At 39.4% G+C, this 21,319-nt stretch overlaps 3 protein-coding genes across 3 annotated transcripts; 1 reads left to right on the forward strand and 2 right to left on the reverse strand.

The window, feature by feature from the left end:
• Window positions 1-827: 827 nt before the first annotated feature.
• ccdc137 (coiled-coil domain containing 137) lies at window positions 828-5,179 on the reverse strand. The gene is made up of 6 exons (XM_040118512.1): window positions 4,997-5,179; window positions 4,626-4,771; window positions 4,333-4,537; window positions 4,011-4,093; window positions 2,695-2,774; window positions 828-2,600 (listed from the first exon to the last, which is right to left on the reverse strand). Exons 1-6 carry the CDS (start codon window positions 5,065-5,067, stop codon window positions 2,400-2,402), a joined length of 786 nt encoding a protein of 261 aa, XP_039974446.1. The 5' UTR covers window positions 5,068-5,179; the 3' UTR covers window positions 828-2,399.
• Window positions 5,180-9,456: 4,277 nt separating this feature from the next.
• Window positions 9,457-10,694, reverse strand: LOC120783998 (tetraspanin-10). The gene is made up of 3 exons (XM_040117411.1): window positions 10,601-10,694; window positions 9,891-10,486; window positions 9,457-9,763 (listed from the first exon to the last, which is right to left on the reverse strand). Exons 1-3 carry the CDS (start codon window positions 10,688-10,690, stop codon window positions 9,457-9,459), a joined length of 993 nt encoding a protein of 330 aa, XP_039973345.1. The 5' UTR covers window positions 10,691-10,694.
• Window positions 10,695-16,028: 5,334 nt separating this feature from the next.
• Window positions 16,029-18,255, forward strand: si:dkey-282h22.5 (uncharacterized protein LOC107988040 homolog). Its single transcript, XM_040123944.1, has 4 exons — window positions 16,029-16,139; window positions 16,519-16,621; window positions 16,771-16,897; window positions 17,694-18,255. The coding sequence occupies exons 2-4, from the start codon at window positions 16,528-16,530 to the stop codon at window positions 17,971-17,973; spliced, it is 501 nt and encodes a 166-aa protein (XP_039979878.1). The 5' UTR covers window positions 16,029-16,139; window positions 16,519-16,527; the 3' UTR covers window positions 17,974-18,255.
• Window positions 18,256-21,319: the final 3,064 nt, after the last annotated feature.

The following is a 21,319-nucleotide window of genomic DNA, read 5'->3' on the forward strand; positions in this document are numbered from 1 at the left end:
TAAGAGTCTCAGAGTGAGCTGTGGCTGCCTAGCAGCAGGCTGAGTAGGCACTCTCCCAATCACTCCCACCATCCTGTATTATCAGCAGCCACAGAGGAAATTGCTTACAAACTGGAAATCAGATCAGAAAGATACAACAGCACACATGTGCAAACGTTGAGATTTTACTCTGTAATGCGCCGTGCCTGTACCCTTTGAGCCACGGTGCCCACAAATCTATGCATCCGATATACAGTAAAAACTGACGCATAGAGCTGCAAAACATTTGCAGATAGGCAGTGCATCTTGTCAACAGGAAAAGTGTATTCAAATTCAAGCAAAAACAGAGCAATCTGAAACTTGATACGATGTTTTCTTAGCACTTCTAACAACATCAGCCGCTTTACTTAGTAGTTACTGTCTGACATCACTGACCTCTAGATTTATGGGCAACACTGTAGGTTTTCCTGGAAGAGCATTAGAAGGGTATCACCCATACATCTCTTATATAAAGGGGTAACTGCTGAGGTGTCACTCTGCAGAAAAGGGATCCCACAATATAAATACATCAAACCTTGCCTGTGCCTTTATTTAAAATGTATTGGACATTAATTCCAAGTTCAGTAATTTGAGCTGAAATCATAAACAGCATCTTTCTCTGACAGGTAGCAACTGTTAATCTGCTGATAGTATGAATAGCTGTCTTTTGCACATGGACACGGGTGGTTTCAAGACCAGTGATGGTCGGGCTCAGCTCAAGGGAGTCAGCACTACCGATCATAAGCAGCTGTCCCCACTTAATGCATTTCCTTGTCACTGTGACAACCCTCAGAGGACAAACACAAATGTAAAATAAAAAAAGACTGATGGTTTTAATGGTCAAGCTGAACAAACAGAAATGATTGTTAACCCACAGAGCAGACAACAGGTATTCAGTATTACTAGATAATACCATCGGCTGATATTATTCAGTAGACCACTATTGCAAAAATATTAACATTGTAATGTTTTCTTTTTGATCTACGATGCTTTGAGAGATCAACTTGTCAAAGAAAACATCTGAATTTGTACAGTTTGTCCCAGAGGCCAATGTTCAAACAAAGGACTTGTTTATGAGCTTTTAGGGATTACAAATGTAAATAGCTGTGCCAGGCTCTAATAAGTATTCCACATTTAAAAAGGCTGATGTGATTCATTTATCCCTGCATTCAGGCTCTCAGAGAGTTACAAAGGGAAACAAGGTATTGCGAATTCTTGCTTTTTGTCTCCCAAGAAGTTTGTTTATTCTTACTGTTGAGGTTCAAAGTTAATTCTTGAGCCTGGAAACAGGAGGCAAGATGGAGCAAGACAAATTTATCTGTTTAGCATCTTTCAACAAAACGGTAATACAAAATGTTCTGAGAAAGCTGAGAAAACAGGTCATAAGATCTTCAAAGATGATCATGTCAGATCACTGAAAGCTCTACAACTACTACTAAATGGACCTGATGGCGAGACTGTTTCCAAGCTTAGGAGTGAACTTAGAACCTCAAATTTTTTTAAAGCCAATATGGATGGGAAACCTTTAAGTGACCAGGAATAAAATGCGATTTTGACAACTGGGCAAATTCTATCTGCTGATGAAGATCATGTGATATGATCAAAAGCTCCAAATCCAGCTATTAAATAGACCTAATGCTGAGAACTTTAGTCTTTTTTTTTTTTTACATTTGTACATAAATTGCGCTCAGTTCCACTCACTGAATACAGACTCGTATATGGTAAAAGACTACATAAACTAGCCATAAACCAACATATATAATATGGCACAGTGTGCCACCAAATAAACATTTTTACGTTAAAAAAAAGGCAAAAAAATAATTCAGTCAGCATGTTCTGTCAGCCCTCCATACAAACAGTATGAAACCAGCTCTCTACAGGAGGACTGCCATCTAGTGGAACTTCAGAAAACAATCAGCAGTTTATATTTGCCTTGAGATAACCTTAATGATTTTATTGTCTATCACATCAAAAATGTTGGCATAGTGGTGATCTACAGATGGAAATATGAAAATAGTAAATAGAAATGAACACCTGCTAGTGAACTTCCAACATGGTTACAAGGGTGAGAAATCGACAAAAGCCACCTGTCTCTATGTATTTCATGGTAGTTAGGGGTGATTAGTTCCACTAATCATTATAATGTCCAGTTCTCTTTTGAAATAATTATTACATTAAATATTAGTACTTAAACTTACCTCATGCTGTGGCCTGTGGATGCAAATGTTTGCTTCTTTTACTCACAGTTAGCTAAATTGTGGTAAGCTCCTCACCAGTCTGCTGATGGTTATCTCATGAGCTGTCTCAGTTTCTGAACTGCAGTCGCTCATACTGACTGTAGTTAAGTAATTATAATTCCTTGATTTGAGTGGCCTGAGACATCATTGAAATTTCTTGAGTTTTTCCAGACTGGCAGTCCTGGCCTCATGCTGCTGCTGTTTCTGTTTCTTCAGATGACGGTAGGCCTCCACTGCTCGTTCCCTCTCCTCCTCCATGATTCTCTGTCTGGCCATGGAGGGCTTGGTTGTGGAGGCCACTGTGTGGCCCAGGAGAGAGTTGAGAAGCAGCTCCTTTGAAGCCTTCTGGATGATGGAGGCGGAGGAGAAAAACACAGTTAACAACTTACTCAAGCATTAAGATCGCTGAGATAATGTGACAAATCCAAAGAGTTCTTACCTGAGATTTGACCTGAGCTTTCTTGGGTTTGGTGCTCAAGGATGGTGGGGCCATTGTAACTTCCCCAAAGGGAACATGATCTACAAAACAAAAACAATAAGTTAATTGTACAAAAAGCCTTACCACTTATTCAGCATTGGTAGCCACTTTGGGAAGCGCAACAAGTTATTATGATGAATTGTTTTGCAAATAATTGCCTTGTCATACATCCATCAAACGTACATACATCACACATCAGACACAGAGCAACATTAGCATTCATTCGGAGTCGTGTTTGTGTCCACCTGACGAATCTAAGTCCAATAGTCACTCTTCTTTCAGCTCTCTTTTTGGTCTCCACCAACAACTATGGGGAATATCTGGGACCTTAGCTACTAAATGCTCCGCTCAGTTTGCCAACTGTCCGGTGATTTGGGTGTAGTGTACACTGGGTGTATCAGAGCATTTTGATGAAAAAAACTGTCTACAGCAGTAGATCTGTGGGCCAGAAAACTAAAACCGCTGATCCAAAATAGAAAAATAAGCTCAGTAGAGCTGAGGAGAACTGCAGTTTTTTGTTGGTAATTGTCTGTGTGTTCCTCACTACAAACAACCCCCTCACACTACACACAGTCATTGTTCATGTATAAATATTGCAGGTTTAAATGAAATTCTCCAAGAATTAATCAGCCAGTTACTTCTCACTTTGATTTCGGGGCAATACACTACAAAGAACCAAAAATCTTTAGCTATATTAGGGTACATTAACCTTGCAGCAAGAGCTGCTGCAGCCTTTTCTCACCTAATACAAATAGCAAGAGACACAGGTTTCAAGTCCTTACAAGATTTTGAAAAAAAATCCTGTCTTCCTCTGCACCAAATGGACTATTGTAACTGTCTCTTGTCTGACTTTCCGCAAAATTACCATTAGAAAACTACAGCAAATTCAAAATGCAGCTGCCAAAATCGTAACAATAACCAGCAGAAGTGAGCAAGTATGATGTACTTTATTTTTAAATCTTTACACTGACATTTCATTACGGAATATATCCTTCTGCCTCTGCTAGTTTAAAATCACCAGAGGGCTTGGGGGAAAAATTTCTCTTATCATCCTGAAGAATACAAACCCAGTAGGTCCCTTGGATTTTTAGGAAACAGTAGTGCCTAGTAGTGCCAAACACGATGAAACTGTAGAGATGGAACCTACCTCCAGATGATCTTAACCTGTCTCAACTTTCGCCAGTCAATATACATCCTTGTATTTAATATAGTGAAAAGAACTACTATCTCACGTCCTTTGTAGGGGTAAACGTTGTAGAAAAACATGCTTTCATTACCTACAAACATCTCTTTTTCCATCATGGCCTCTTGTCTGTTCAACTTTTTCTGCAGTAGCCTCTGTAATTTCACTGTATCATACCTGTAACAAGACAGAGAAGAATAAATAAATTAGACATTTATTAGGCTTAAACTGCAACATGAGATGACATATTGTCGCAGTATATAAAATTAGAACAGATTACATTTTTTATCTCTTCATTGACCCATATGAAACAATTGCCACTTGGTTAGGACCCTAAGAATGAGGTTTTTTTTCAAAACATTTGAGCACAAACAAATATCATCAGTTAACTACAAAAAAAGGCACAGTATACTCACTCCTTCTTTTTCTCGGACTTGCCCTTGTCTGCCTCCAGCTCAGGCTTTCTGTCTACTTGGTTCTTAGTGAGGAAGAGGACATGTTTTGTGTCCCTCTCCATGCGCCGCAGGTACGCCTTCTCACTTTCGTCCTTTCCCCTCCTGAAATGTGGCACAGGTATGTCTCCATCCGGAGCATCCCCTGGCTGACCTTTACGGGAGATGGCTAAGAGACAGAAAACAAATTCCTCACTACCTACAAAGAACAAATCAATGACTGAAAGGTATAACCAAGTTTTTTTTTTTAAACTCACCCTCTTTTAGCTTTTTGGATCTCATCGATCCCTTTTTCATTCTCTCCTTGCCCTTCATTATCTCTCGGAGCCTGAAGGGGATGTGTGTGAGGTGGTCCTCTTCTTTGGCTTTCTTGGGTTTTCCATCTCGTTTGAGCTTCTTATCACTGAAATTTAGATACATTTCAGTCCAGATAGCGTGCAGGAAGAATGGAAATAATCGTTAGCTTTTGAAGGTAGTGTATTGCAGGCTCATGTCCCCTTTTTAATACAAGAAAGAGTTTAACAAGTTTACTCTAGCTCGCAACTAACTTAGAGAGCTATAAACAGCTAGCTGCTGTAGCTGGCTAGCTAGCAGTTTTTCTTTTTACACATTAACGTCCTCACGTTACCTTGGATGCTGTCCGGTCTTGTCTGCTTGTTTTCCTGACTCGTTACTTTTGTTCTTCTTATTCTTTCCCATGTTACCGCACTTTATTTCAACGCATGACAAAAGAATAACACATGTAGAGCAGCGTGGACAGCCTTTAACCTACGAACCTCAACCTTAGGTGTCAGAGAGCGAGGAAGTAAAGATCTCTCACTCCGTCGATTTTTTTTACTAGGGGGCATTCAGGAGTGTTAACCAAGCAAATTAAATGTTGGTGATAGCCTAATGTTGAGGCTGTTTCAAACTTGCTCCTCTCCTATACTGCTTTAGCTCTAGGTCGAAGTATCGTATGTATAATTTATTTAGTTAAATGAAGTAAAGAATGGATAAAAATCACGCCTGGTTCCTGAAAGAAGGAATAATTTTTCTCCCCCAGAGTAATACACCAGGCAGCAGACGATCTTTTTTGTAAAGGACATCCTGATTGGCTACAGTAACTGCTGTTACTCCTATCTGCCACCGCTAGGTGGCAGTGTAGTTCATTTGCCCATCCTGAAGTCAAACAAAGGTGAGAATAGTATTGGAAAACAAAAATTTCAAGTTGGTTCAAAATAAATCTTTATTTTGAAAAAGGTAATACCTTGTAGTTTCATATGAGCAATAGTTCTGACAATGAAAGAGGGTCTTAAAAGGAGTAAATCTAAGCCAAATTGACTCTAGCAATAAGCACAACCTTACAAACAAGAACAATCGATAGTAGAGGACGAGGTTGATTATCAGTTAGTTGATCCACAGAAAACTAATTGTGAACAATTTTGATATATGATCAGTTGTTTAGCTGTTTTATTAGATAAGCATGTCAAATATTTGCTAATTCCAGCTTTATAAAATGGTATGATGTACTTTTCTCTGTTTCAATTAATTGTAAATTGACTGTATTTGAGTTTTGGACTAGGGGCTGGATAGAAACAAAAGTGGTGGAAGAAGTACTCAGATATTTTACTTGACTATCTGAGAACTATAGAACTATCACAATCTAAAACTACAGTGTAAAAGTACTTCCAATAAAAATCCTTCATTGAAAGCTTTATTTAATAGAATTACCATTAACTTAAGTAAAATTATCATCATCAAAATGTACATAAAGTATCAAAGGTGCAAGTAGGTGCAAGTACTATTTTATGCTCTTTTGAGAGTATAAAATATCATATATGTCACATTTTTTGATTATTATTTGTGATGCATGAACATGAGAGCATCATTTTAAAATGGTAGCTGACTGAGTGTCATCCTGCAAAGTGACTAGTAGCTATAGCAGATAAAGTTTACTAAGTAAAACATACATTATTTTCCTCCTCAATTTTTTGGAGTAGAAGTATAAAGTGTCATAATACATATTATACAAAAAAATGTAAATACTCAAATAAAGCACAAGTACCTCAAAGTTGTACTTAAGTACAGTATTTGAGTAAATGTTGCTACTTAGTTTACATTCCATTACAGCAAGCAATTTGAAGATGTCCCCTTTTCCTTTCAACACTCGTGGTAGACATTTTTACTATTTTTGACAGTTTATAAAACTATCAAAGAATGAATGATTTAAAAAAAAAAAACCGGCAGATGAATCGATAATGTAAACAATTGTTAGTCACAGTCATATACCATTATATGTGGGCACATGTATTGTACGTAACTCAGACAGCATTTTGTCCCTGTGTGTGTGGCAGATGTGGAACACAGTGTGCCATTCATTTTTTCCGGCAGCATAGGTACTCATGGTCCTACATGGTTTTCAGTGTGTGTGTGTGTGGAGGATTACTCATCAAAAAACTCACCGTTATAGATCATAAAGAGAGGAAATATTGGCATCGAATGCAAAGGTTTTTGTGATTGTGTAAAGCATATCTGCTAAATCTGTGTGTCTTTTAGAGAGAGACAGTGAGAGTAAATAAACCACAGGAAGCGGGAGTGTGTGTCAGTACATGTGTCCTGTGTGTGTGCATTTGTATGAACAGTATAGATGACAGCGATAAGATGTAGTTAAGCATCAGTTGAATGAACAGGGTGTTTGTTTATTTGTTTGGAAGGTACAAGTGAGACATATGCAACTCAATCTGTGAGACTGCTGATTGAAGGAGAATGCTGCCGCTGTTCATGCGAGTATGTTCTCGGCTGTAGGCGTTACATAATGTTGAAGGTGGTGGGGAGAAACTTAGGATCATGGGACAAGTTCTGAGAAAATCCCACAGCTCCGTCCCCACACTGAAATGTTTCTGGAAGGTTGTGGAAATACGCAAATGGTATCCCTCCACACATCCTCATTGTTATTCTAAAAACATCTGCATTTGCACCTGCTGTCATGTTTCTGTTCAGGACGGTCTCAGCTGCAGGGAACCGAGATCCCCTCAACTGCCTGTCAGCCAGTCCGTAATGAATGTACAGTTCCGTTTACAATGTGAAAGACCTGTGTGTGTACAAGGGATAAAGGCTATGCAGTTTAATGGCTGGTAGCATCATAATCTTCTCGGAATCTGAGGAGTGTAAGAGTGCTTAACTAAAAACAACTCATCATGTAACAGTAGCCCGGATCTCTACGACACTACCAGCTGACATATCCAGCAACACAGGTGGTGAGTATTTGCAGCAAGTTAGATAATGTTTTTTTGAGCTTCCGACAGATTTCTGTGCACATGAGCTCGCTGGACACATTGTCAAATTATCATATGTCATACTAATATTGTTATGTCATATAAAACAATTACTCTCACATTGCATTTTGTTATTTTACTGTACTTTCAACTTTACGTGTGATATTATTATTGATGATATTAATACAAGAAAAGTGCTTGCTTGTTCAGGATTTATTTTACTATTTATTTCAAATATTGATATCAGTTTATTAGATGAAAAAATGTAATTCACAAGTTAAAACATTATTGGAATATGGGAATGCCATATGTGTCCAAGATGAATCCAATACAAATTTTCTGCCATTAATTCAACTTATACGATGCCTATAATGTTCCGTTTTTTCTGACACTGTCATAGAAGTGTTAATTCAATTATATGTTATACATGTGGTTTTATACAGGACTGTATTATATTCGGTTATATATCCATTTATGTGAATAAGGAGGAGATTAGAAAATTAGAATTAATTAGCTAATTAGAAAAACTTCTCAGTATAATGTATTCCAGTAAAATACCACATTTAACTATGACCTCAGTAATAAATATTTAATTAAATTTGCACATTTCCTACACTGTCAACAAAAAAACGGAATTATGTAAATTTTGTGAAATTTTGCATCAAACCGTACAGGTGTTCCTAATAAAGTGCTCACTGTTAAGGAGAAGTTGCACAGTTAGACCATCACAACACTAACGTCTACACACAAACCCCACAACTTTTCCTTTTTGTTACTCATTACTACGTTCTTTCTTTTGGAGACATCACTGTAATCTGCCCATGGGAGGCTTACAGCCATCTAGAGCTACACGAACTGGCTCAGTATGGTATCATCTGAGTCTCTTCACTGTGAAATTCTTTTTATATTCACCAAGCGGAACGGATGTGGAATTTCAACCACCAACCCCAACGAATCTGGATTATCAATACTGGCTTTGTTTGAATGGTAAACCATGTACAAAAGATGTAGTATATAAAATATATGTCTGCATATTGTGGATGCTGTTCTTTGCCTAAGTTGTTTTTATACATTAAATCTATTTTCATAAGACTCTCAAGCTGCCATTTTAACATCCATAACTCGCTGATGCTGAATGTGTCTTCTGTCGTTGAGGTTGCAGCGGGAGCTGTAACTGGAGGCTTGGTTATTGACTTTAAAGACAGGGTTTCTGCACAACTGGCTTCATCATATTTATTATGTTTAATCAAACTCAGAATAAAGCTTGGGATTTTTAAAAACAATTTCAAACATTTTCTTCTTCATTCTTTTTCACTTCACCAAACTAAATAGTGCCGTATTAAACCTTGCTACTGTGTTTGACACATTGCATAATTTTAGTGCTTTATTTGTCCCTTTTTAAAAGAAGAGTAGCATGCGTGAAACTCAAAATAATCAGAGCAGTGTATAAGTCATTAAGGGTCAATTGAACCCCTGCTTATTCCCATGAAGTTAGCATGTTTCTTTGCATTTTGCTAATACTTAAAGGAACCCTTTTAGTAAATATTCTTATTCGCTTTCTTGCAGAGAGTTAGATAGTTAGAACATTGATTTTGCTGACATGTCTGTGCAATAAATATAAAACTGCAACCAGCAGCTGGATAGCTTAGGTTAGCATAAGGAATGTGCTTTCTTAAAATTAGTAGTAATCTTTCTTTTCCTTTGGCAAAACAGCAAAGTAATCTTTGCAGTTAAGTTGAATGAGGATTTTTTTGGGTTATGTAACAAACAAGGCCAGAATCAAAAAATCAGCACTCAATAGTCATCTGTGTATAGTTGTATTCATCACCCCATGTCATATATAAACTTTATGCCACTGGATGCTTTCCAGCAGTCGCGTAGTGATAAACAGCATCAGAATCTGGACCCCCAGTATGATGATGCAAACTGTCCCTATCAGGCCTTCGTGCTGCTCGACCCAGCGAGTGATTCCCCCCAGACAACCGCCCAGGAAGATCACGCTCTGAGCAGTAAACTCATCGAGCAGCTGGGCTCCGACGCCACACTGAGAGTTCCACACTGTGCCGTTCTCCAAAGGGTCCACGCAGCATGTCGCAGGGACACCACAGGCCAGCACTCCCGGAGCCGAGCAGTTATAATATCTGAGGAAGTGGGAAAAAAACAACACGCTGAGCAGCACTTCTACTTTTCAAGGCATTCCTACATCATGACCAACAAGTCAAAATGTACTTTCTCTAAATTTATCCAAGTTAGTCACACTCCACTCACATGTTGATCTCCCAGTCACGGTAGTTGTCTGCCCCACAGCATTGCAGATTTGACTGAATTTCGTCCATGATGAACCTTAGATCTAGATCATCCTGGTAGCGTGCCATGGCAGCTAACACCCCCGACCGCAGGTAGCCTCCCACCTGATCTTGTAGACTGTAGGTCATAATGGCAGCCAGCACCTGGGCTGTGATGAGCACCAGCACTGCAGCGGAGAACAGCTTCAGTAAGCAGCAGTTCTCTCTTAAGGCGCCCACACAGCCTGACAGGCAGAGCATAGTCAGCACGAAGCCCAGAGTCACAAGTATCAGCATTGGGTCAGTGCCGATAGTGCCGATCTTCTCCTGAGCAAAGGATTCTTTGTTGATGAGGCCCCACATCCCCAGACCCAGAACCACCAGGCCCAGAACTGTGAACACCAGATTGCACAGGACCAGGAAAAATTTTAGGAAATAGTCCATCAAAGAATAACTGTAGTGGGGTTGGACCCTTCTGAATACATGGCTGTCGTCGTCCAGTCCATTGTTTGTCCCTGCTTGGTGAATTTCAGTGGTGACATGACCAAGCTCCTCAGCATCCCTTTTTGCAGAGCCTGCCTTTGGACACACAGGAATGCAACTAAATACCATAGTTTTTGAGAACTAAAAAGTACACAGTGTTCAGAAAGGAACTTAATGGAACAAAACAGAAGTTCAAAAGTGACCCCTTACCTTTGGTATGAGTGGACTGGACTCATTCTGTGTATTGTCTCTCCTCGACCACGGCAAAGGAATCCTTTTTATCACCATATATCTCCTCATGTTGTCAACCACTGGGAGACGATCCTCCCTGTGCTTCTAGCTGGTGAGAACGACAGACCCTAAAGCGGAGCATAGGGGGAGCATTCGCTACAGTATGAACAGAGGAGCATGTGAGCCGAGGTGGGGTAGACATGCAGTGTTTAGCCCCAGGCTGCTGTGAGACGTGGGATTTTCTTCATCATGTGAGAGTCACAGTGAGGGGATTAGACGGTTATCACAGCGTGTATGAGAAACTCACACGCACAAGAGTGGGACTCGAACAGACTGGAACAAGAGACTTGACGTGAAGTTCACTCACATAAACCACTAACATATGAAAGTTTTCTAACGGTTATGTAATCATTCAATTGGACTTGGAAAAGAAGAAGTGGATGGTTAAAGAAAAACTGGTATGTGTTTCTTCTTACTGAGTAAAAAGCACTGCTGATGATGTGCAAATGATGAAAACAAAATCAAGTCAGGAAAACAACTTGTGATGTGATGTGTGGGTTTGAAAAACTAAATTTTTTTGACACAAAAATTTTATTTATTACATTTATTTATTATATTTTATCATTTAATTCTTACGGTACTTGATAGACAATATACTCCATAAAAAAACTGTTTTATTGGAGGAATCTGAGGACTTTAGTTCATGATTGAGTAGGTGGTCATCTACAAACTTAGCTAATCTTATGTGTGTGTACATTTAATTGAAGCTGTTCTCAACCTAGCGGTGCCTCCATAGGGGGCATGCAAGTGATATTTAATTCTTTCAACCCCTCTTGTGGAATTTGTTTTTTTCATGCAAATTAGCGGACAATTTCTTCAGGGCTCAAACAGGTAAGAAGAATAACCTGTTGACCCATTGATAACCCATGTACATTTGCCTCACAAGTCAAATAGGTTGGTAACTATTAGGCCCCATTTACACTTGTCATCAATTTTGTTTACACTTGGCCACAAGTATTCATCGCCAGTGGCCAGATCACAAACCTGATTGCAACCTGATTGGCAACTGAGAAAAAATGCCTGAAGACGAATACCGTCTGCAGTTTAGCAGTTTAGTTACAACATTTTAGCTAGTGGTCGCTAACAACCTTCCATGAACTAACCAAAACATCGGTGAATTAAATTTATGAACTACAATCAAGGCAAAAAGTTTTATTGCCTCCCCCTTGACCATTTACACATTTAATTTTTGCAATCAGTATCGCCACTTTTGTTCAAGTTTCAGTCCAGATAAATTAATACTATTTCTTGTCCTAATGTTCAAAGATCATCAATACATATCAGAAAAATTTATTCCTAATTGTTATCATCTGAGCTATTTATTATCAGTTTTTTTTTTTCTCACTTTCATCGCTCAAACAGTTAATGCTGTTTGGCTATTAAAGACAGATTGGTCAGCTGGTCCTGCTATGACAGGATGGAATATATATTTGCCAGTTGTAATATGAAAAGATAAATCAAATTGTAAAATTTCCACCAACCATCTCAGCAGAGTTAAGGAAGCCCAGGCTGCTCTTGTGTACATCCCAGAGGAAATAATCTCTGAAAAAGAGCCAAGGGCCAAGCTTTGTGCGCATGAAATATTACGTCTTTGCTTGAATTCAAGTGTATGGTAATGCACATAAAATATGAATATGTTATATAATGACAGAAGTGTATGCACAGATACCTAGAGTGATTTAACACTGCTGAGCACAGTGAGTAAATCTGCTTGGTCCTTCCATTTCACTGCTGCAGCCTGGATAAACAGCACCTTTCTTATGAGAGCAAGAGAAGGTGAGCCAGGCTAGTTAATGTTGCCTTTTACAGGCTCCTGCTTGGCTATCACTGTGTTTTTGCAGAAACAAAACTCACCGTGCAACGATTTTCCTATTAGGCTTTGTTTTCCTACTCCACTGTTTAGCCATGTGGAGCCACAACCCTGAACAAAATCATTCCATAATCATGTCTGTTAGCTCTTTTCTGATTGTTCTTTTTTCACTTTATTTTGCAAGTATTCACCAGACGTTTTATGTCTGCCTTGAAGCTGGTATGAACGTGTACTGATAATAAAGTTGTTACTTGTACTAATCACACTAATAATGATTAGTACATCTGATGAACGATTGAGTATACTGGTATAATTGTTATGTTGGCATGGAAATTTAATGCAGTGTTGCAGTTTCTCACTGTGGCCACTGGAGGACATTGAACACTCATGAAACTCAATACACTACGCTGACAGGTCAGCTGTGAACTAGCATCAAGTCAGTCACTCGCATCAAGACAGACATTATATCAATACAGTATAAAAAAAAAAAAACTAGTTATAAAATATTTCAAAATAAGATACTGGGAAGAATCAGAAGTGTTTCTAATTTTTTATCCACTACTAAGTCTGTAAATGGAGATGGACAAAAAAATGCCTAAAGGTAGTTTTTGAGGCAGATTATTAAATTATTATTAATACAGATACTGTTAAAACTAGAGCTAACATAATTATGAATACCCTTGTCGTGTGTAAGATTAACTTCACTATGAGGACGATGATGGTAGCAGGTGCTGCAATCTTTTAAAGAATTAAACTGGCTCTGAATGATTTTGATCCCACCTGCCAGGCTTATCATGGTACTTGTTTAAAGTCAAATGAGGTACGACAACAACTAACTACATCATCCTCGATAAACACCAACATGTCATGTGATTCAGTAGCAAACTAGAGAATCATCGAGGTGCACCCTCTGTTTGGCAACAGTCTTTGACCATGAGTTTAAGTCAGTTTAACTGCCCTTTTAATATTGCTCTGATAAAGTCATTACGAAAAGATATGCTGCCGTGAGTCAATAACAAGCAGCATGTGAGAGAGCAGATGTGACAGTGAGTTAAAAAACAGAAAAAGCAAGAGGCCTGGTTATCTCACGCTCTGGCTCTGCAGGGCCACTGCTGTCATTCTTTCCCCTGCCTGTGCTGGACTGAGCTGCAGAGAGCTGGAAGGAAGTCAGTCCACTGCTGCACACGGAGCCTGAGACTGACTGGTGGGGGACCCCAGATGGGGCTATGAAACTTATCAGGCTACGCATTAGCCAGCCATAAATCTGTTTCCATATTAATGTGTATGAACAGCAAAACAGATTACAATATGTCACACCCATCAACGACCTCCCAGGAAACTTTGTGTGGTTAGACGGTGATAGTAAGAGTTCTGCCTGTTTGACAGTGGAGACAAATGTGCGTGGTGTGCCTGTAGATGGATATACACCAGTATCCACTGCTCTACAACAACACATACAGTACCCAGTGGTGAAAGGCAACACAGTACTTCTACTTGAGAAAGTTGTGCTTCAGTATTTCCATTTTATGCTACTTCATACTCCTACTCCACTAAAACTTGTGAAATATGATTTGTTATTATAGATTGGACTACACTACTACACTATAGTGAGATTTGTATTATATATATTTATATATATATACATAAATATATATGTAAATATGTATAAAAATGTATCTTTAATTCAGCCAGCTGCAACATAAAATCCTGCATACACAGTAATGCAGAACAGAAGAACAATAGTCAAGTAATACAGTTCAGCACTGACAGTGGTCATTCTCCTGCAATGTGAGTAGCCTCCTTTTACTTACTAAGTTCACTTTCCTGCTATCACCTCTGTACTTGCACAGAATAAAAAAAATTGAACATTTAACTTTTACTAATAGATTATGTGTAATGTGAGGTATTACTACTTTTACATAAGTAAAATGCTTCTTCCTCCACTGCCCAGAAAACGCAAACGTTCTCTCAGTGCTCTGCTGCATGTTTCCACTGATGTAGTGGAAAATGATAAACTGCATGGACAATGAACTCCGATCTGCTTGGGCCAAAAGACAAACAAGCACCAACAGAAACTTTTTTCCTCAAATGTCAATTATGAGGTAATAAATAATTTGTTCAAATAGAAAATGTGGTTAACAGCTTAATAAGATTACAACAAATTTACTGTGACTGGTTGCTGGCAGAATCAGCAGTTGGATGTCAGATAGTTTTTCTTTGACAAATCTCACTGTTTCCTTGTTTATAAATCTTTTGGGAGGGTGGACAAAGTGCGTTTAGTTTCCACTCCTTGCGCAGAACCCAACATATTGTGGAGTGTTGTCAGCACTGAAGATGTATAGAGCAGATGACACAGTGTTCATCCTATGTGCGGCATGAAATACACTCTGTTGTCTCCACGGGTTTAAAGTTAGTGTGGATGGCAGGGACCGTTGCCCAGCCACATTCCTTTTCAGCAGTGATGAGCCGGTCTCATGTCGTATATCAGTTCAAATATCTCCGCATATCAGCACAGGATGCAGCACGGTCTTCCAAATGGAATTAGGAGCTCTGATCTGGAATAAATCAGAGCTGGAATTTCTCACCACGGAGGGTATTTCATTTCGGAGCTGACGACGAAAAGCACTCCTTCTGCCCGTTATTTAAAAATGAAGGAAAATGTGCTTTAGTGATATATTTTTTTCTACTTCTCTTTGGTCCAGCTGCATTTGTCTGCCCAACACTCTCCGGATTATAAATCGAAGAAATCTTTCTTAGCAATGAAGCTAAAGAAAATGTGTTGCTTCACATAAATTATCTAGATCCGTCAAAGGTGACTTAATGTCAATCTGAGTAAAGTCATTGAGTGAATCAGCAACCTCTTTGAGCAGGGAGTTCAGGGGTGAGAGTTGACTAGAAAATCTTTCTGGTCAACTTCCTAGTCTGAAATACTGTTAAATAGTCTCTAAAATAGTCCATTTTATTGAAATGATTGACACCAAACAACATGTGTTTTCAGCTTCATCACATGTAAGTGTGGCTCTTCAGGTTTTGATCTGCCCTGACAGTTAAAGGCACCATTGCTGGCTGGGTTTTTTGTAGCCCAGATGCCGAGCAGATTGTATGACAGTAGGCAGTAAGAATGCTATGTTGGCGCCACACTGATACATCAAACACCTCCTCTGGATTAGAGCCCATAGGGAGTGCAGTCACCACCATACACCGCTCACAGCAGCTAAAAGACGTGGAGGATTGACGGAGCATAGACAGGGAATCATCGGGAGCTCCCATTCAGGCTCTGTGGGGTTTTTTTTGGTATTTTTTTTCTATCATTGTGGCAGACGTGGAGGCTGCAAGATACATCTGAGAAGAGACTGAGGTGGAAAGTATGTGTTTGTACATGTGTTTGCGGAGCCTTGCCTTCAGTGCCATGTTATGTGCTTGTCCCTGCAGCAAGATTGCCTGATTGCTAAAAGAACCGAGTGTGTCACAACCCTGCATCACTGTAGTGGGTGGAGGCAGGTGGGGGAATGGGAGTTGACGGAGGCAGTTATAAGAGAGTGCCGCCCAGGTCATGGTCTCTCAGCGTGTCGCCAGCGAAGGATCGTACCACAGAGTGTCTTCTGCTGCTCTGACCTGGAGAGACCCCTGGCACTACCTCACAGAAAGGTATCGTAACATCCAATGCCAAAACGATTACTGTTGATCAGATTCTTTGTACAGTGCTTCACCTCCAGTACAGTAACTCTAATTGATGATAGAACAGTATATATATATATATATGTGTGCACTAGTCTTACTTCACAAAATTATCATTTATATGCTGATTCTGAGAATTAAAACCTTGGTTACCTATTGTCTTTGAAAAAAAGAAACATTTGCACATTCAAATAAATATATTAACTGAAATTCTAACTTTAACTGAAGTGTAAGAGGTTTGCTTCAAGTGAAAGAGTGTTAAACACGTCCACTTACAATAGTTTTGCATCACTTTCCTGTGCACTTGTTTCTCAGCAGCCCCCATGACTTATATTTCTGTCTTTGTAAGGTGAGGAGGATGAGGATGAAGGAGGTTCTGGTCCTTCTCTGCATGCTCTCAATGTGTGGAGCTCAGAAACGGAAACAGGAAACCCCACGTTGGGATCCTAAAGGTCAGGGAAAATATGTTTTTACAGTCCGCTGTCTGTCAATGGTTATCAATAATCTTGCATCGCAAAAGTACTTAAATCAAGATTGTGTTTTAGTATTTAGGGTGAATACTAGCCTGCAAAGTTTTAGTATAAGTTTCTGTCTTTAGCAGAACACACCAACGGCAAGACTTGTTCCAACCTGTCTCAGGTGCTGGACAACTGGAAATTTGCTATTGTATCCCAAGTGAAAGACCTGCTCATTAATGACCCTGCATCTGTCCTTCCTGAATACAACAGGTGGGTCACGCTAGCGTCTGACTGGATTGAATGAATGCCGCATGGTTGGTACACAAACAAGCTACAACACAAAACAAGAAAGTCTAAATCTTGAGCAAGAGAGAAGTGAAACGTGCCAGAATAACAACACTCTCGGTGAACATTTTATTGTTCCTCACAGTCGTACAATATTCGGAACTATGTAACTCGCTTTGATCTGCATACGACCTCGGACCTGCCAGAGCCAGTAATACTATCCATGATGGCCATGGTCCTGGCAAAGGCCGACTCTGCCTCGTAAATGACCCCACTATCGCAAATGCTTTGTAAATGACTGTGCCGAAAGAAAACGGGAAACGTTTCAGCTTCACGTTCTGGTGAATAAATTGTTTGTGGCAGACATTGCTAGAAGTCATTGACCCTTTTCCTCTGGAGACTGGGCTCTGGAACATGATCTCAACAGCCAGGAGCATGTTTAATGTGAACATTAACAATGTCCTGTGTTAAAACCGGGCGAAAAAAACGTTATTTTTACACTTTAATCTTTTTTTTATGGGACTTCTGGTTTTTATGTATGTTATCCTGATGTTTCCTTCAGACGATGGGGCTCTTTGTGCTTAACAGCATGTCGTGACTATGACGTTCATGTTGCCAGTTTGACTTGGCTCTCCCCTCACTTATGTTTTGCCAATAAACAATGTTCCTATTTCAAGTGACTTAATGGAGCACTGCAGTGCCAAAGTCCTTTGACTGATCATTTCAATACTGAAGCCATTTATCAATTTGTACTTTCCCAAATGCCTCTGCATTTGTCCAGGATCCAACCCCTGTCGGACGCTCTGGGAGACCTCTACAGGCAGTTTAACGCTCTAAAAGACGAGCTGGGGAGGCTCACCACAAAGTTTGACAGGGTGGAGGCTTTTGTGGACGACCTCAGGGACAGCAGGTTCACTCTGCTTCGGCGACCCGCGCAGAGGATCCCCCCCAGCGTTGGTCTGAGGTCTCCGCTGCGAGCACAGATGAGGGCTCCTGACAGGGGGATTATCACGAGGCCAACGCTGATCAGAGCGAGGAGGAGAGGGCCGCAGAGACCGTAGACCCTGTCTGTTATCCGTGCTGATGTGTTGAACAAAAGTTGATGAGTTTTCAGGAGAAGATGATTAGTTCCAGTTATTTCATTGATGAGTGTGATATGAGATAAGATCACAGAAAGAAGACTGACCTAGTGATGCATGTTCTAGAAATCGCCTGAAAATGTACCTATCCTCACCCCTCTGTACAAAGTCACTTTCAACCACAAGGTGGCAGCATTTATCAAATTATCTTGACTGTCATCCTGCTGCTATACGTGTGATAGCTGGGCATAAAATAACTTAATGGATGAAAATGTAGTAGAATTGTGATATAAAATATAATAAAGTATATAAAAACGTTTTTCATTAATCAACACTGTATGACCTTTTTGTATTCAATTTGTTTTTACAATTATTAAAAAAAGATTCTTGAGAGAGCATATTAATCAACATTTGGTCCACTACATGCATATAGTACAATTTAGTTTAATTTAGTTTTCTTTTCTTTTTCTGTCTGTAATGTCCTGATTAGCTTGCCCACTATAACAGAATTCCAAAGTTTGACTGGAATTGGAAGATTGAAGCAAATTCTGTTGTTGACATCTGATGGATTTACGACAGCAAAAACAGTTCATGTGTGTGCACTCTCATCACCGCTCTAACGTGTAAGGAGGCCGACTTACTGCAGCTCTGGCCTCGTGCTGGATTCGTCGCTCCGTGTGTTCCTCTTGACCCCGTGTCATCTTGTTGTTTCCAGGTGTGAGCGGTGTGTGACGGCGGTGACACAGAACGGTCACCATGGACTGTAACCCACACCATTACACTGCTGACACAAGTCCGCGCCGATGGAACCCGGCGTGGTTCTCTGCTGTTGTAGTTCTTCCGACAAAAGGTTCGACAAGCTGTGCATTCTGAGATGTTTTTCTGCTCAACACAGTTGGAAAGAGTGGTTATCTGAGTTACCGTAGCCTCTCTTTCAGCTTCAACCAGCCACCACTCTCATCAACAAGGTCTTTCCATCCGCAGAACTGCTGTTCACTGGATGTTCCCTGTCTTTTGCACCATTCTGAGTGAGCTGTTGAGATGATTGTGTGTCATGGCTCAGGTTTAGGAGGACTCAATAGCGGGACTCAAAGACACCGGTACAAGTTCAAAACAATTCACCTTTATTAAGGCTCGGCAGGCCCACGCAGGCAAGGACAGATGTTAGACGAAGTCAGGGCTTGGGCTGTGATCGGTAGTGGCAGAGTGTGAAACGACAGGAGGGGAAAAGGCAAGCAGAAGAGGAATGCATGGATGAACCGTAACAATTGCCCACGAAAATGCCAAGAGATCAGCAGTTTCAGAAATACTCAGACTCAGACCTCATGATTGTTGTCTGGCACCAACAATCATGCCATGGTTAGTGTCACAGAGATCACATTTTAACCCCGTTCTGATGTTTGATGTGAACTTATTAACTGATTAACTGAAGTGCCTGACTTGTATCTGCGTGATTTTTTGCATTGCACTGCTGCCACATCATTGGCTGACTGGAACTGCATAAATAAGCAGGTGAACCGGTGTTGCCAACAAAACGAAAGTGAATTAAAAAAAAATCAAATTTGCTGCATTGGCAGCAGCCGAATCCCAATGTTTCTCATGCATGCAAAACGTTAGTCTCCTTGTAAAAACCCCCTGGCCGGCAGGGGGTGAAAAGCCACTGGAGAGCTTTAAAAGAGGAAGAAAATGAAGAAAAAATCTTTTCTATCAGAAGAGATTTTCTCACAGCCCGTGTGGTGCAGGACTGGAGTTTCTGACAAAGACTCTTGTGCCTTGTGATGGACAATGGAGTTTAAGTCCTGGAAGCAGGTACTAAACAACTTGTAACCTGTACGTTTCGCTGTTCTCTCTCTCCACTGACCAAAAAGTGATAGAGACTTATTAAATAAAAAATGTTGGCTTCCAAACAAACTTGTATTGATTTATATTCACAACAGTTAAATCAACTAGCTAAATGGAATAAAATGAATCTATTATTGAAAACTGGATATATACATTCAGCATTTATTTAAATCTGTCAATTGTAATTGTAATCCTTAAATTTATGTTTCATGGTTATTTTGTTTGTTTGTTTATTTTATTTATTCCCATAGTTACATTTTAAATCATCCTATTTATGAAGTTAAGAAAAATTAAAATCCTGAACATATTTTACATCATAATCCAAGATAGTACTTTTGTTTTCGGGTTTACACTTCAAAATAAAAGTCCTTAAAACAGAAGTCTATGTAATATCCTACTTCACATCTCTCAAATTCCCAGAATGTTTTCTATATCGTTATAATAGAGTTTTTTAGAATTATGTTTTGACTTAATGAATATGAATTGCCTTTGACATTAAGGGAATAGTTCTACAAAACGGGCATTTTCCAATTGAAATGGAGATGAGAACTTTCAATAAATTAATTGGAGCAATTATTATTCTAAAGAAGGTAGCCTGGAAGTGTTGTGTACAACAATGTTAGGTAAGTAATTTAATTGCAAAAATTTAAATTAATACATTTAATATTACAGTATAACAGTATATTTACTGAATTTAATTAATTTAGATCAATTTAATTACAGAGTATATATAATTTAATTGTATTATTTTCACTCAATTTGATATAATTCAGTGAATTTAATTATGTAATTTAGTTATAAACTGATTTTTTTTAATTGTTTGATTTGATAGGGACTGTGAAGACAGACAGCAAATGATGAGAAAGAGAGTGACATGGAGCAGATGGTCTGGTTAGTGAGTCGAACCAGGGACTCACTGTTCAGGGTAAATTGAATTGACTAAATTTAATGCAATTTTCCTCGCACCATCCTCCCTTGATCATTCCATATAAAACCCCCTCCTAGATTCCATGGAGAATCCCCTCCATGGTCATGAGGCTTGTTCAAGGCCCCTCCCATGCTGTGTGTGCAAAATCCTGGGTCTCTGGGAGTTGCAGGACCACCAAGTCCTTGGTTGACATTTGGGAACCTTTTGGGTGACAGTTGGGAATGCTGACAACCCCATTCAAAACAATGCCAAATGTCAAAATTTTCCCTTGAATCTCTTGTCTTATCCCTTATAAATACTAGATTAACCTGTTTTGAATGTGAATAGACGATGCTGGTCTAGCAGACCTATGAAACATAAATTCTGCCCATAAAGGAACAAAAAAACCCCAAAAAAAACATAACTAAATCTTCAGTTATAATTAAAGGGGTGTTTCCTAAATTTAATCAGTATATGCTCCTAAAGGATTTTTGCTTTAGATTCAGTAGTGTTATTAAACTATGCAAAAAATTGTCCCTATTTTTTTTTCATATGATGGAAAACAAATGAATCCTCCCC

This window comes from Xiphias gladius, chromosome 3 (assembly GCF_016859285.1).
Source record: "Xiphias gladius isolate SHS-SW01 ecotype Sanya breed wild chromosome 3, ASM1685928v1, whole genome shotgun sequence".
Lineage (NCBI taxonomy): Eukaryota > Metazoa > Chordata > Actinopteri > Istiophoriformes > Xiphiidae > Xiphias > Xiphias gladius.

Bases quoted from the DNA above. Each gene is read 5' to 3' on its own strand.
- ccdc137 (XM_040118512.1), bottom strand. From the start codon at position 5,067: ATGGGAAAGAATAAGAAGAACAAAAGTAACGAGTCAGGAAAACAAGCA. The intron at 4,538-4,625 runs GTGAGTTTAAAA...TCTGTCTCTTAG, and splicing joins ATCCAAAAAGCTAAAAGAGG to CCATCTCCCGTAAAGGTCAG. The intron at 2,775-4,010 runs GTAATGAAAGCA...TTTGTTTTGTAG, and splicing joins GGAAAAAGAGATGTTTGTAG to ATCATGTTCCCTTTGGGGAA.
- LOC120783998 (XM_040117411.1), bottom strand. From the start codon at position 10,690: ATGAGGAGATATATGGTGATAAAAAGGATTCCTTTGCCGTGGTCGAGG. The intron at 10,487-10,600 runs GTAAGGGGTCAC...GTGTGTCCAAAG, and splicing joins CCAGTCCACTCATACCAAAG to GCAGGCTCTGCAAAAAGGGA. The intron at 9,764-9,890 runs GTGAGTGGAGTG...CCACTTCCTCAG, and splicing joins CGTGACTGGGAGATCAACAT to ATATTATAACTGCTCGGCTC.
- si:dkey-282h22.5 (XM_040123944.1), top strand. From the start codon at position 16,528: ATGAGGATGAAGGAGGTTCTGGTCCTTCTCTGCATGCTCTCAATGTGT. The intron at 16,622-16,770 runs GTCAGGGAAAAT...TGTCTTTAGCAG, and splicing joins CCCACGTTGGGATCCTAAAG to AACACACCAACGGCAAGACT. The intron at 16,898-17,693 runs GTGGGTCACGCT...GCATTTGTCCAG, and splicing joins GTCCTTCCTGAATACAACAG to GATCCAACCCCTGTCGGACG.